General features: G+C 37.8%; 1 protein-coding gene across 1 annotated transcript in view; it reads right to left on the bottom strand.

Moving 5' to 3' along the window:
• LOC130921090 (collagen alpha-1(XVII) chain-like) overlaps positions 1 to 12230 on the bottom strand; it is a 77352-nt gene that overhangs the window by 9847 nt on the left and 55275 nt on the right. The window contains exons 29-45 of the mRNA XM_057844732.1: positions 11806 to 11841; positions 11608 to 11688; positions 11488 to 11514; positions 11258 to 11329; positions 7044 to 7094; positions 6909 to 6965; positions 6781 to 6831; positions 5227 to 5253; positions 5086 to 5130; positions 4089 to 4118; positions 3448 to 3564; positions 3267 to 3371; positions 2625 to 2711; positions 2354 to 2479; positions 2139 to 2183; positions 1909 to 2049; positions 1674 to 1811 (exon numbers count right to left, since the gene is read on the bottom strand). Of these exons, the coding sequence (XP_057700715.1) occupies positions 1674 to 1811; positions 1909 to 2049; positions 2139 to 2183; positions 2354 to 2479; positions 2625 to 2711; positions 3267 to 3371; positions 3448 to 3564; positions 4089 to 4118; positions 5086 to 5130; positions 5227 to 5253; positions 6781 to 6831; positions 6909 to 6965; positions 7044 to 7094; positions 11258 to 11329; positions 11488 to 11514; positions 11608 to 11688; positions 11806 to 11841 (1236 nt within the window). The remainder of the gene's footprint in view (positions 1 to 1673; positions 1812 to 1908; positions 2050 to 2138; positions 2184 to 2353; positions 2480 to 2624; positions 2712 to 3266; positions 3372 to 3447; positions 3565 to 4088; positions 4119 to 5085; positions 5131 to 5226; positions 5254 to 6780; positions 6832 to 6908; positions 6966 to 7043; positions 7095 to 11257; positions 11330 to 11487; positions 11515 to 11607; positions 11689 to 11805; positions 11842 to 12230) is intronic.

The raw sequence follows: 12230 nt of genomic DNA, 5'->3' as shown, positions 1-12230 counted from the left end.
GAGATTCTGACGGTATGATAACCTTAAGCAAAAATATCACTGTTTAACGGTATTGTAGGATCCACAACGAAGCCCTGTAGCCCGACGCTATCCTGTTCCTTCCTTCTTCCTCACTAGCCCGCTGGACAGCAGCAAAGAAAAACCCTCACGCCGCTCTCTTGAGTTTGTTACTTTAATCCAACAAAAGTAAATCCACAGTTTGACATCAAAACATAAACAAAAGAGCAACTGAGAGATCGATAGAAAGAGAGGTAGAGATAAAGAGAATGGTCAAAAAATTGTCTGGGATCATATTTCCTCCTTCCTGCCTACGCCAATAGACTCCCCAAAACAGCTCTCGCTTAGCATTTATATCGTACGACCTGATGTCACAAGCTCGTCCCACGAAACCAAATAAGCAAATAACAAGCATGTCTTTTAGAACCAAATAAATTATTCCCAATTAACATGAACATCTAACTAAACTTAATTTAGGCACTTACAGGTATCACAGTGTTGCAATTACAGCTCTGAAATGTGTTACTTTGAGATATGTGGGTTGAAAAAAAAAAAACTTATCCATTGAACAGGATTTTTATTTTTCAAAACATTTAGCAAATTGGAACATAAATAATGTTAAGTTAAAATAAAAAAAGAAATAAAAAATAACTGAAATATTCTAAATAAAATTCAATGACAGTGTTCACTAACCTTTAATTTTGTATAAATGCAAAATCATAGTGGAGGTATTGCCTCCTCGGCAGCCACCCTCCGCAAACATATTTTTGAAACCTTGACGTTTTCATACTACGGTTTACCTTGATACTGGTAATCGGCACATACCTATATACAAACAAAATAAAGACAATCAATCTATAAGTTAATTGCCTATCTTTGGGATATAACCTCTAACAATGTTTATGTATAATTTCCAGCTGTTTTATAAGCATTTTATTTGCTACTGTAGTATGTAACAAGATGTATTCTTTTTTCTATTTCTATTTGACTCAAACAGCATTCATTACTCTTGCAAATGGTGATTAGAAAGTAATTTGCTCGCAGCAAGGATAAATCAGCAAGGATGAATGAGAGAGGTAAGCTAGATAACCAAACTAGGCAACATAAACCACTATTAGGTCACAACCTACCAGTTGAGAAACACTGATTAATTGCGTAACTCTTACAGTGATATATCCCCATTTCTGTCCAGACAAAGTAGAGCAGCAGAGTGCAGGAAGAGGTGAAGGAGAGATGGAAGTTGATGAGAATGAGCAGAGGTTAATTGACTATCAACAAGGGATGCCCTAATATTGATGACTGAAAAACAAAACAAAACACCTTTTTTACAGAAACGTGTGTTTTGATCAAGTGTCTTTGGTCACAAGGAAGGGTGGGAATAAATTTGCAAACAGGGTATAACTTCATTTTTCATTTTGCCAGTAGTGTTTTAGAGATCTGGAGTAAAGTCCACAGCGTCAGTTCATTTTAGGTGTTTCGTCAAAAATGCAGAAACAATATAATCTGATATGATTATATATAGTTTAAAGCAACTTTTCTGACTTTTATGATAGATAAGTGCTAAAAAAATTGGAAGGGTGGAATTTCAAACTGAAGCAAGTTCTTCAGAAATAATTGATAGTATGCTATCATATTGTACAAAGCATTTTAACATAACAGAAATGTCTTATACTTACTGCTGACATATTCCCATCTATCTGGTCTAAATGTTTCACTGTTGGTGCCGCCATTGTAGGAAATTTCAGAGATTGGACCAGGTGGACCCATGGGCCCAGGAGGGCCGGGTGGACCTGGAAGACCTCTACCAGCAATACCTTTAAAAATGAAATGTTGAATCACATTGTTGGTTAAGTACAGTACTTGGTATAATTGTATTCAAGCAAGTGATGATAATTCTGTTCTAAAACTTACTTTGCAAGTATTCTTGGACATCTGAGCTCATGTAGTTTATATTTCCTGGTGGTCCAGGTTGTCCAGGTGGTCCAGGTTGTCCAGGTGGACCAGGCACACCAGGTGGCCCCTGGGGCCCAACAGCAGTATGGTACTCCCCTGCTTGGACATTTAAAAAAAAAAAAAAAGGCTTTGTTACAATAGAAAGACTAATTGATTAAATTAATGTCTGAATGAAATGTTTTTCTCACTTGACACCCCATTTTCTTGTCCAGATACACCTACCATACCCCTGTCTTATGAAATAAATGACCAACAGTTATTCATAATAAGGTTGGTACACCATGATTTTTAATTTTCATATTTGATACCAGCTTAGTGGGAGGAATGCATACTTAACATATACAGTACCTTATTTTTCATTCATTCATTTATTAATTTTTTTCTAAGTGCTGCTTCATTGTACCTTTCATCAGAGTGAGGACACGTTCAGCCACATCCTGCATGCAAAATCTAAAGCTTCCATGACCTGGTGCTCCAGCTGGCCCCGGTGGACCAGGAGGGCCAGCAACATATCTTCTCACATCCTCTCCTGCAAATGACAAAACAGAATTAAAAAAAAAAAAATGACACTCTCATATTGCGCTGTATTGGGTGTATTACGGTTAATTTTTCCTGGGTTGTTGAAAAAAATTGAAAAAAAAACCTTGTCTTGTGTGTGGTTGAATAAGACCTACGTTGTAAAAGGGTGATGAGGTCATCGACAGAAATGGAACCACTTTCAGCACCCAAAACAAGAGTTCCACCAAATCCTCTGCCCTGACCTGGAAGATAGGATATACCACTAAATCACATGGACATAGTTGTTGATCTATGATATTATCTTGACCTAAAAATGAGTGCATTACTCAAACCAATAACAAACCTTAGTTTAGAAGCTGACAGTGGTGGATGAAGTACTCACCTTTTCTACTCAAGTAACAGTACATATACATGTGTAAAAGTACAGATATAGGTGCAAAAAATTTTTTTTCAAAAAAGTACAAGTTTCTAAAAAAAAAAAAAAAAAAAAATTAACACAAGTAATAGTACAATAGTACTTGGTTTGAAATTTACTTTACAAATAAAAGGTAAAAGTATTTTACAGTACAGGCCAAAAGTTTATTTTAAAACTGTTTTCATATAAAAGGTGCACTGCATTATTTAAGGGGCAGCAGTTGTAGTGGTTGGGGTTGCGTTATGCATCCACTAGATAGAGCTGCGCTAAAGGGAATGTCATGCCATGATTGGCCAATACTGAACTATAAAAGCCTTTTATTGCATAAAATGTGGTAATATTATGATATAGAAATAATGATATTATAGTTTACCATCCCTACTTTGCATATATGCGATGACTCGGTTTGCAACATCATCCACCAATGTGGCACCTGGAGGTCCAGGAGGCCCCGGAGGTCCTATGAGGTACTGCTTAAGGTTCCCATCTGTATGTCAAAACAATTTAAATTAATTGCAATGTAGTAACAGATTGACATTGGAAATGATTAAACCAAATCTCACTTTGAATGTACTCGGCAATGTACTGGGCCATGTTACTTGAACATGATGCACTCCAATCTCTTCCAGGTGCACCGGGTGGTCCGGGAGGCCCGGGCGGTCCTCGTCTTGATGTGCCCTCTTGAAGAACAACGCAAACATTTTGCTAAAAGTGCACAAAAATGTTCCAGGTACAGTATGATGTAATTGGGGAATTGGCTGCTTCCGTGTTGTTTCGGAAGTGGTTGCTTAAAAAACATTGAGCCTAAGTGGCCTCACCCAGGGAGCTCAGTATGGGCGCCATTTTTTGCCGTTTTACTCACATGAAACGTTTGCTAAATAAATCTTATTTGTGGAAGTAAAGAAATATGTCAGCCAAGCCTTTCTATCAGCACGGCCATCAACTTGGAGATCTTTCCAGGAAAATTGAAATAGGGCATGGTGCTATAAGTGGTTGATATTGATATGACCCCGAGGTGGATAGCAATGCCAAACATTTACTCCGTTACATTTACTTGAGTAGTTTTTGGAGAAAAATGTACTTCTAAGAGTAACGCTACACTTACTTGAATAAAATCTTTGGCAACTCTACCCACCACTGGGTATGACAAAATAACTCATTGGTCCTTATTTTAGCTTTTAGATCTGAATTTCAGTGATCTTACCAAGGGAGACTCCACAGCATCCTGAATCACCTGTAGGAACAGCACGAATGTTTTAACTTTGTTGCTGTTTGTAATATTAAATACCAGTACAATATGGCACAGAAGTGCCCGGAAAAATGAGTTTTAGTCATTTTTTAATAACATTCGTAACTCAAATATTTTCCTCATTAAAATCAATATAATCGCCTTAATCTGTTCCAGCCTTGAACCCACCTTCCCCAAAATGCAGTCAATTTTTGTTTTCAATGGGGATTTAATGATAGCATCGTAATTTCATTGTTTTCCAGCAAGACGGATGCACGGATTTTCTTGCGCGAGATATCAGCTTGGGTCCCAAAAAGGTGAGTGCAGGTGGGGGGAAAAGAAAAAAGCTGACGCTTACCATTGAAATTAAGAAGGAGAAGACCCAATAATATGAGTGTGTTTTGCGCTTCAGTGAACTGGCTCAACAATACGGCCGGAAAATGTCTACTATCTCCAGGACGACTGGCCTTATTACTACCGGTACTATTATTGTAACATCGGCAAAGAAGTTGCCAGCTTCGTCAGGTTTGTAATCATTAATTTCAGAACTTGTGCAACACCGTAGCCGACGCCCACAACAGAACATGAAAAGAGGAAGTAAAAACTTCCCACTCTCCCACACCATTCCCACTCTCTCGCCAGTCACAATTCAGCTTGCAAAACACAACCGCCACATTAGAACCCGATTTGTTACTTTGTTATTATTATGCCAATATGTATTTTTATTTTTTTTGTTTTGCTATTTGTAATTGCACCTGCAGTATTTATTAAGGATTTGGTATAGGTTTTTGGGCTACGGAACGCATGAATAGAATTATAATGTATTCTTTGGGGAATTTCCGCTTGACATACGACCATTTCGACTTACAAACCAGGTCCTGTATTTGATTTTAGCCTCCAAATGTATATGCAGTCGAGTCACTGGTATCTCAGGGCACAACTGTAGCCTATTTAGAAAACTGACCATTCATACCTGGTTCTCCTCGTATTCCTGGCAACCCTGGCTGACCTGGTTCTCCTGTAGCAGGTCAAGTTGAAAAGAAGATGCATTAATTTAACATACTTTGGGAGTAAAGTTGTCATTCATGTATAAGAGGCATTTGCATACTCATACCTTGGTAACCTCGAAGTCCTTGATCACCTAATTATGATAATAAGAAACATGTTACATAGAAATCAGTCTCCTGTTCCAGTGCAACAGTCATTCATCAAATTCACACAATGGCGATTCCTGGCAAGGTCGGGTTGGGCGGTAACCCGGGACGGCAAATTGCTAGGAGTGCTTGCACGCGAGTGTCTACTATTGTAATTGGCGCCCCTAGTGTTGTTATGACACTCCCTGCAGACTGCAGTTACTGTCTGCACGCAACCCCAAAAGGAGGAGGAGGTGGGGAGGGTAATTGAAATATGTTAACTGTCACTCACCTAGGGTTAACTTTGGAATCTTTGAATCTTTTATTTTTTTATTTTTGAGGCGGCTGTGGCGCAGTGGTAGCTCGAGTTGTCCTGGGACCGAAGGGTCAGAGGTTTGATTCCTGGCTACAACTGCCCACTGTCAAAGTGCCCTTGGGCAAGGCACTGAACCCTAATTTGCCCCTAATGCCTTGCATGGCAGCAGCACCATTGGTGTGTGAATGTGTGCGTGAAAGGGTAAATGTATGCTAATGTAATGTAAAGCGTTTTGGGCAATGTAACAATGTAGATAAATGCGCTATATATAGTAAGTACTCTCTATTTACCATCAGACCTCGTGGTATAATGTATATGTATTCTTTCTGTCAAGTCATTTAATAGTTTGGACTTTAAATGAATTATTATCAATTAATTACTTAATTGACTTGCTTTTATTTCCAGTTCTGCGTTTATTGGTTCGTGCGTCTGTGCCTTTATAAAGGGACTTAAAGGCGCTGCACATAGACCGTGAACATTCCTCACAATGCTAGGTGGAGGAATAGTTGTGTTAGATTTTTTTGCGTCCGTTTTTTTTTTTCGTTAGCTTGTTTTTTATCAACTACGACTCTTAGCATCATATCAAAATAATTCATGTAATCGGTGAATGGAGTGGTTTGAAGATAGATTCCTTTTTAATAAGCTAAACACTGTAAGAGGTCTCTGAATGTTGACTATATGTCTGTATGTTATTCACCAGATACTAAACGTGTGTACATGCATGTATTAACACCTGCACATGAGCCCAAAAATGTATTTGATTTCATCTCCTGTGCTCTCTAACCGGAGCCCCTGTAGTGCTCAACACATCTGAGCCAACTAGTCACAAGTAGATTCTTTCACATTTTCTATATTATTTCTACAATATTTTTTTTATTGTTTGTCATTTTAAATTAATGTTCTCTTGCATATATTTATTGTTGTGCACTTTCAACTGGTTTAATGGCATTTATACCAAAGCATTTTGTCGCCCAGAGAACCATGTAGGCTAGGAACGCCACTGAATTCACAAAGAACTGTCATCCTTCTGACTCAAGGAATAGGCATTGTAACACGCTTCATTTTCCTCAAACAATTAAGTTTGATTTGGTGCCAAACTTTTAAAAATGTAGACGACAAGAGAAGAGTGATCATATACAACTACTGTTTCATTGGTTCCAAGCTTTGAACTGAACTATACTGCAGAAGGGGGGAAATAGCTTAATCTAATAAAGTTTACCCTTCGGGCCCTGGACTCCAGGATATCCTGGTGGTCCTGTCAAAAAGGTTTCTGTGTGGGGGAATAAATAAATGAATCTGTAACAAGGTAAACACTTTTCTCAACAAATTCAAAAATCCTTCACCAACCAGATGAAGGTACAAAGTTGCCAGGTTCTCCTTGTGGCCCCGCGGGTCCAGGTACTCCTGTAAATCATTTTTAAGTCAATAATACCAAAAAGTAAAGTTAATGTACATTATGTGTATTTATCAATCTGTCCATACCTGGCTCTCCAGGCGGACCTCTACGCCCAGGATGACCTTGTCTTGTCTCACCTTGGTGAGAACAAAAATAGAACAATCATCAACAGGGCATATTTACTACATTACATTGCACCCAAAGTCTGCGTTTAACCCTGACGATTGATAATAATTGAATACCGGCAGAGTGACACATTACACTGATTATCAATACCTGTGCAATATACTGCAATAAGTTATCAGTTATCAAGTCAGAGGTGGGTAGTAACGCATTACATTCAATGTGTTACATTTACTTGAGTAACTTTTTGAGGAAAAATGTACTTCTAAGAGTAGTTTTACAAAGCCATACTTTTTACTTCTAATTGAGTAGATTTGTGATGAAGAAACGCGACTGTTACGCCGCTACTAGTCTACTAGATTTTTTTCTCTTTATTCTAAATATTAAATTTTACTTTTTCTTTTTGCCAGAGACGCCAACAGTGGCTCAACCAGTTTCACCAATGAGACACTGCAACAATAATCACATGACTCCATGATCCCAATCAGACTCAAGCTTGCAGTTCTATAATCACGATGGCCTGTTCAAACATGTGGTGTCCTTAAAGCACCGTAAAAATTTAAGTACTGTATTTGACATAGAACGCAGCCGTCAACATGACTTGAAAGCACAGATTTTAACCTCTCTCCCAGGTTTTATTTGGCACCGATTGACCACGGGAAAACTGGCGAAAAGATCTTTTTAGTTTCATAATAGGAAATGTTTTCGCCACTAGAGGGCACTCATGCTCTTGGGATGAATAATGCTTAATTAATTAAAAAAAAAAAAAAAAATCTCGCCTGAATTCATTTGTTGTTGTATTTTTTGGCTTAATGTGATTGTGTAATATGTTACAGTACAGTATAATAATAAAAGTTCATATTATGGGTGGGAACCTCTACCTCACGATACGATTTGCGATACAAGGCTCACGAAGATGTTTTCACGATATGGTGATAAGACAGTTATCGATACATGGGTCAGGAAAATATTCTATGATTTTCTACAATAAAAAGAAAAACAAGCTATTTTCATCCTTGTGCTGTGAGTTTATCACTAGTAGCCGTCAAATCCGTTTAAAGTGGGAAGGATGGCAGAGAATGAATGAATGTTCTTTCACTGCCACCCTCCCAGTTCAAATGGATTGGATGTCTATTGCCATCCAGGGCTGCCAATGTCAGGCAACGAATTAATTTTGGGGTATTTGACGTCATTTCCTGTTGATTTTCGTTCACATCCTTTTCGGGGCATTTACGGGTCACTTCCTGTTGATTCTGGGGCACTTATAGGCCACTTCCTGTCGATTCTGGGGCACTTATAGGCCACTTCCTGTTGATTGGTGATACTGAAAAGGAAGTGACTAAAAAATGTCCCCAAAATCAATTGGAAGTGATTCAAAATCAACAGAAAGTAACCTTTCAGAACAGGATGCGACCTGTAAATGCCCACATAAACTGACTGTTGAAATCTATGGTTTCAGTGGCATTGACGGCACTGGACATCCAATCCAATCAAAATGAATTGGACATCTAGAGCTGTCGAAGGCAGCCAGTGAGCTAATGTATTCTAATGGAAGATTTTGGTAGCAACTTGTTGGTTCCTTTTTTTTTTTTTTTTCTCAAACAATGACACCTTTTAAAATGGTATTTTAATACAAAGTATCACGATATACTGTATCACCATTTTGATATTTTGTCACACCTCTAGTTCATATAGATAACTTTATGGTGAGGAAAAAAATACCATTGTTAAAAAAATAACATCCTAAGCAGTTACTCACAATGTTACTCATTACTTGAGTAATCTTTTCACTAAATACTCACAAACACTTTTTTTGGATGACTACTTCTACTTGAGTAATATTATTTTTAAGTAACGCTACTCTTATTTGAGACAAATTTTTGTCTGCACGACCCACCTCTGTCAATAGTATTACAGTAGTTTTGCTATTAATTGCACCTTAGTGGTGTCACAAAAAAAGCAGGCACCACCCATTTTTTCTTTAAGATGTTCATGGATTGATGCCCAAGAGTTTTGCTGAAGTTTTAAATTAAATTCTGGTTGACCTTCATGGCTTGTACGCCAGGTTTTGATCAAATTTTTGAAACATATTTTCTGAGAAAGGGCAGCACAGTGGTGATCGGTGAACACAACCGCCAAATGTTTTGAGATCAAGGGTCCAGTTCTGGCCCTGGGCTTCCTCTGTGCAATTTGCATGTTGTCTGGGCTGTAAGGATTTTAAGTGGATACTCTTTCCTCCCACTACCCCAAAACATGCATGTTTGGTTGATTTAACATTTGAAAGTTTGTTTGATTTTAGTGGTACAGATAATCAGTGGTAGAATCTAACATAAGTAAGTAAAAGTACTTTGTGACTCTACTTCAGTATGTTTTTTTTTTTTTTGTATCTTTACTTGAGTACAAATATGAAGTGGTACTTTTTACTTTTACTTCACTCCATTTTACAGCACTTATCTGTACGTTTTACTCCACTACTTTTCAAATTGACGCCTGCTTTACACATTACTTCTGTTTGTTTTCTCATTGTGAATTGATAGTTTCGTTATCATGCCTCCGGTGCAATTGATAAGCCCCGTGCAGCTATCCCGTAATCGAGCACTAGAAGCAGCAACACAAGTACACACAAGATTAGGGAGGTGAACAAGACATTGACCAATAAAAAACAATAGTGAGAGCAGCCACCTTCAGATGTGTGCTGCACACTCTTGTACACTTGGTGGTGGTATGCACCTGAGTTTTGGAGTTTTTGAGCTTGTTAAGCTTTTGTTTGCAGTGCATTCAATTTGATTGCTTGTTTTTTCCATTCTGCACAGTTTTAAGTAAAAACTGAGCAATCAATGAATTTTCTGGTTCTTTCTTTGAATATTGATTCAGATCGATTTACTGTATGTATGTATGTATGTATGTATGTATGTACTGTATGTATATTATAAAAATGTTTTATGCGGTTAGTGGGGACCAGAACCCCCCGCGCTAAGTAAAAAACTGCGAAGTAGCGAAAAAAAAAAAAAAAAATATATATATATATATATATACATTTTGTGTGTGGGGGTGTGTGTGTGTGTGTGTGTTCAATCAAATCATTCATATTTAGCATTGGAAAGGGATACATGCAGTATAATATACATATCACGTAAAAAAAAAAAAAAATCTTTTATGTACAAGTAAATGGTTTTAAGCACGTCAAATGTAATAATTATGATAATTTTTAAACATGTTATTGTACCACCGATTATTTTTAAACAATAATAAAGTAGAAAAATCCTTGTCTTTATGAAATGTGTCATTGAGTGAGTCCACTTAAAATCGCTCACGCTGCTCACCTACACACAATAAGTTGCCACAACAAATGTTTCACAAGCTAAACACTGATTGCCACATGCGGCACTTTGAAGTTTCGGCTTCCAAGCATCTCTGGGAGGATCAAACCTTAACGCCTGTCAATCATCGTTAACTTTAACAAGCAACTCCAGTGCCTGAAGAAAAGCGGCAGGAGGGATAGTGATCACTACATGATTGGATTGGGACAGCTTTATAAAATACTGTGTTCATTTACTTATTGTTTTAATCAAAAAAAAAAAATCCGCGATGGACTGAGGGCGCGAAGTTTGAAGCGCGAAGTAGTGAGGGATCACTTTGTACGTATATTACATTTTTGCATTAAGAGGGAATACTTTTACGTGTAAGGTAAATTTTAAAGCAAGTACTTTTCTACTTTTACTTGACTAAATTGTTTCTTAGAAACTTGTACTTTTACTTGAGGTTTTTTTTTGCACCTGTATCTGTACCTTTACTTAATAAAACAAGTAAGTACTTCATTCACCACTGCAGATAATGGATGGATGTACTATTTTTACAAGCAGTTTTGAGGTTTGGTGTTTTAATTGCACCTCGGACCTTCACACATGTTTTCTGATACACTGCCTCCCTTTCATATCTCAAAAACATGCCTGTAGGGCTATTTGGAAATCTTGAAAGAATTGTACACAAGTGTGTATGTGAGTTACACTGCGTTTGACTGGTGACCTATTCAGTCTGTACCACCAATCTCGCCTGAAATCGGTATGGACAGACTCCAGAGAAAATTGGATAGATGAATGAACTGTGAAAATTTTTGTTTGAACTCCTAACTGTGTGACTTTTGGGGCATTCAACTACCAGTAAACTCTAAACCTACCAGGAGGTCCTTGAGGACCTGGAGGCCCTGGAGGTCCAGGTGGGCCAGTAAATCTAGCTGATGAAGACTGACCTGTTTGAAAAGAACCACAAAGCTTAACTATAAAACTATAGCTTTATTATAAGAATGCAAGATTTTAATAATTTAGGATATTCATTTTTGGATAACCAAGGAAAAGTTCAAGTAATTACTGCCAGCTCACGTTGCACTGACAGTTTCTCCTCTCTCACCTTTCTCTCCTCGGCCTCCTGGTGGTCCTTAAAAATTAAAACATAGTGGTGTAAGAGTGACGACAGCATAGTCTAATTACACAATTTCCCATTTATCTGTCATTATTTAAAACCACCAACCAGATAAACCAGGAACTCCAGGTGGACCAGGAGGTCCAGATGGTCCTGGTGGTCCAGGGAGGGCTACCGTTTGGGAGCCAACTAGAAACAAATTAAGATGTGAAAATTATTTACAGTAAATACTTTCTTAGGTGAATTTATGTATTTATTTATTTGTTGCAGTTCATTTTCAATGTAATCAGTTTAATAATGTCTTACCTGGAGGAATGACTTGACCAGCTGGACCCATTTCACCTGTAATACAGAGTGTTCTCATTTTTCCACCCAAAAGCTAATGGGTTGCATTTCTGAAGAAAATTCTCCAAAACGTTCACATTTACAGTACAGTGGTACCTCTACCTACGTACATCACTACATACAGAATTTTCAGGTTAAGACACACTTCAACGGGAAAATATCGCCTCTTGTTATGAAAAAAAATTCAGGATACGAAACACAAAACTACAGTATGGCTGATACTCGCAGCTCCCATAGTTCACTGAATGTAACACACTTATAGCTGCTCTGCCATTAGCGATTGCCTAGCATTTCTGGCATCCAATAGGCTAAGAGGGACATTTACTGTCTGTATATGTGTCAAGAACGTAGGTTTGCATAGGGACGGTAGGGACACAACATTACCA

The sequence above is a fragment of the Corythoichthys intestinalis genome, chromosome 8 (genome assembly GCF_030265065.1).
Source record: "Corythoichthys intestinalis isolate RoL2023-P3 chromosome 8, ASM3026506v1, whole genome shotgun sequence".
In the NCBI taxonomy this organism is placed as follows: Eukaryota; Metazoa; Chordata; class Actinopteri; order Syngnathiformes; family Syngnathidae; genus Corythoichthys; species Corythoichthys intestinalis.
The sequence above is the reverse complement of the archived record's forward strand: the minus strand, read 5'-3'. Positions and strand labels throughout refer to the sequence as shown.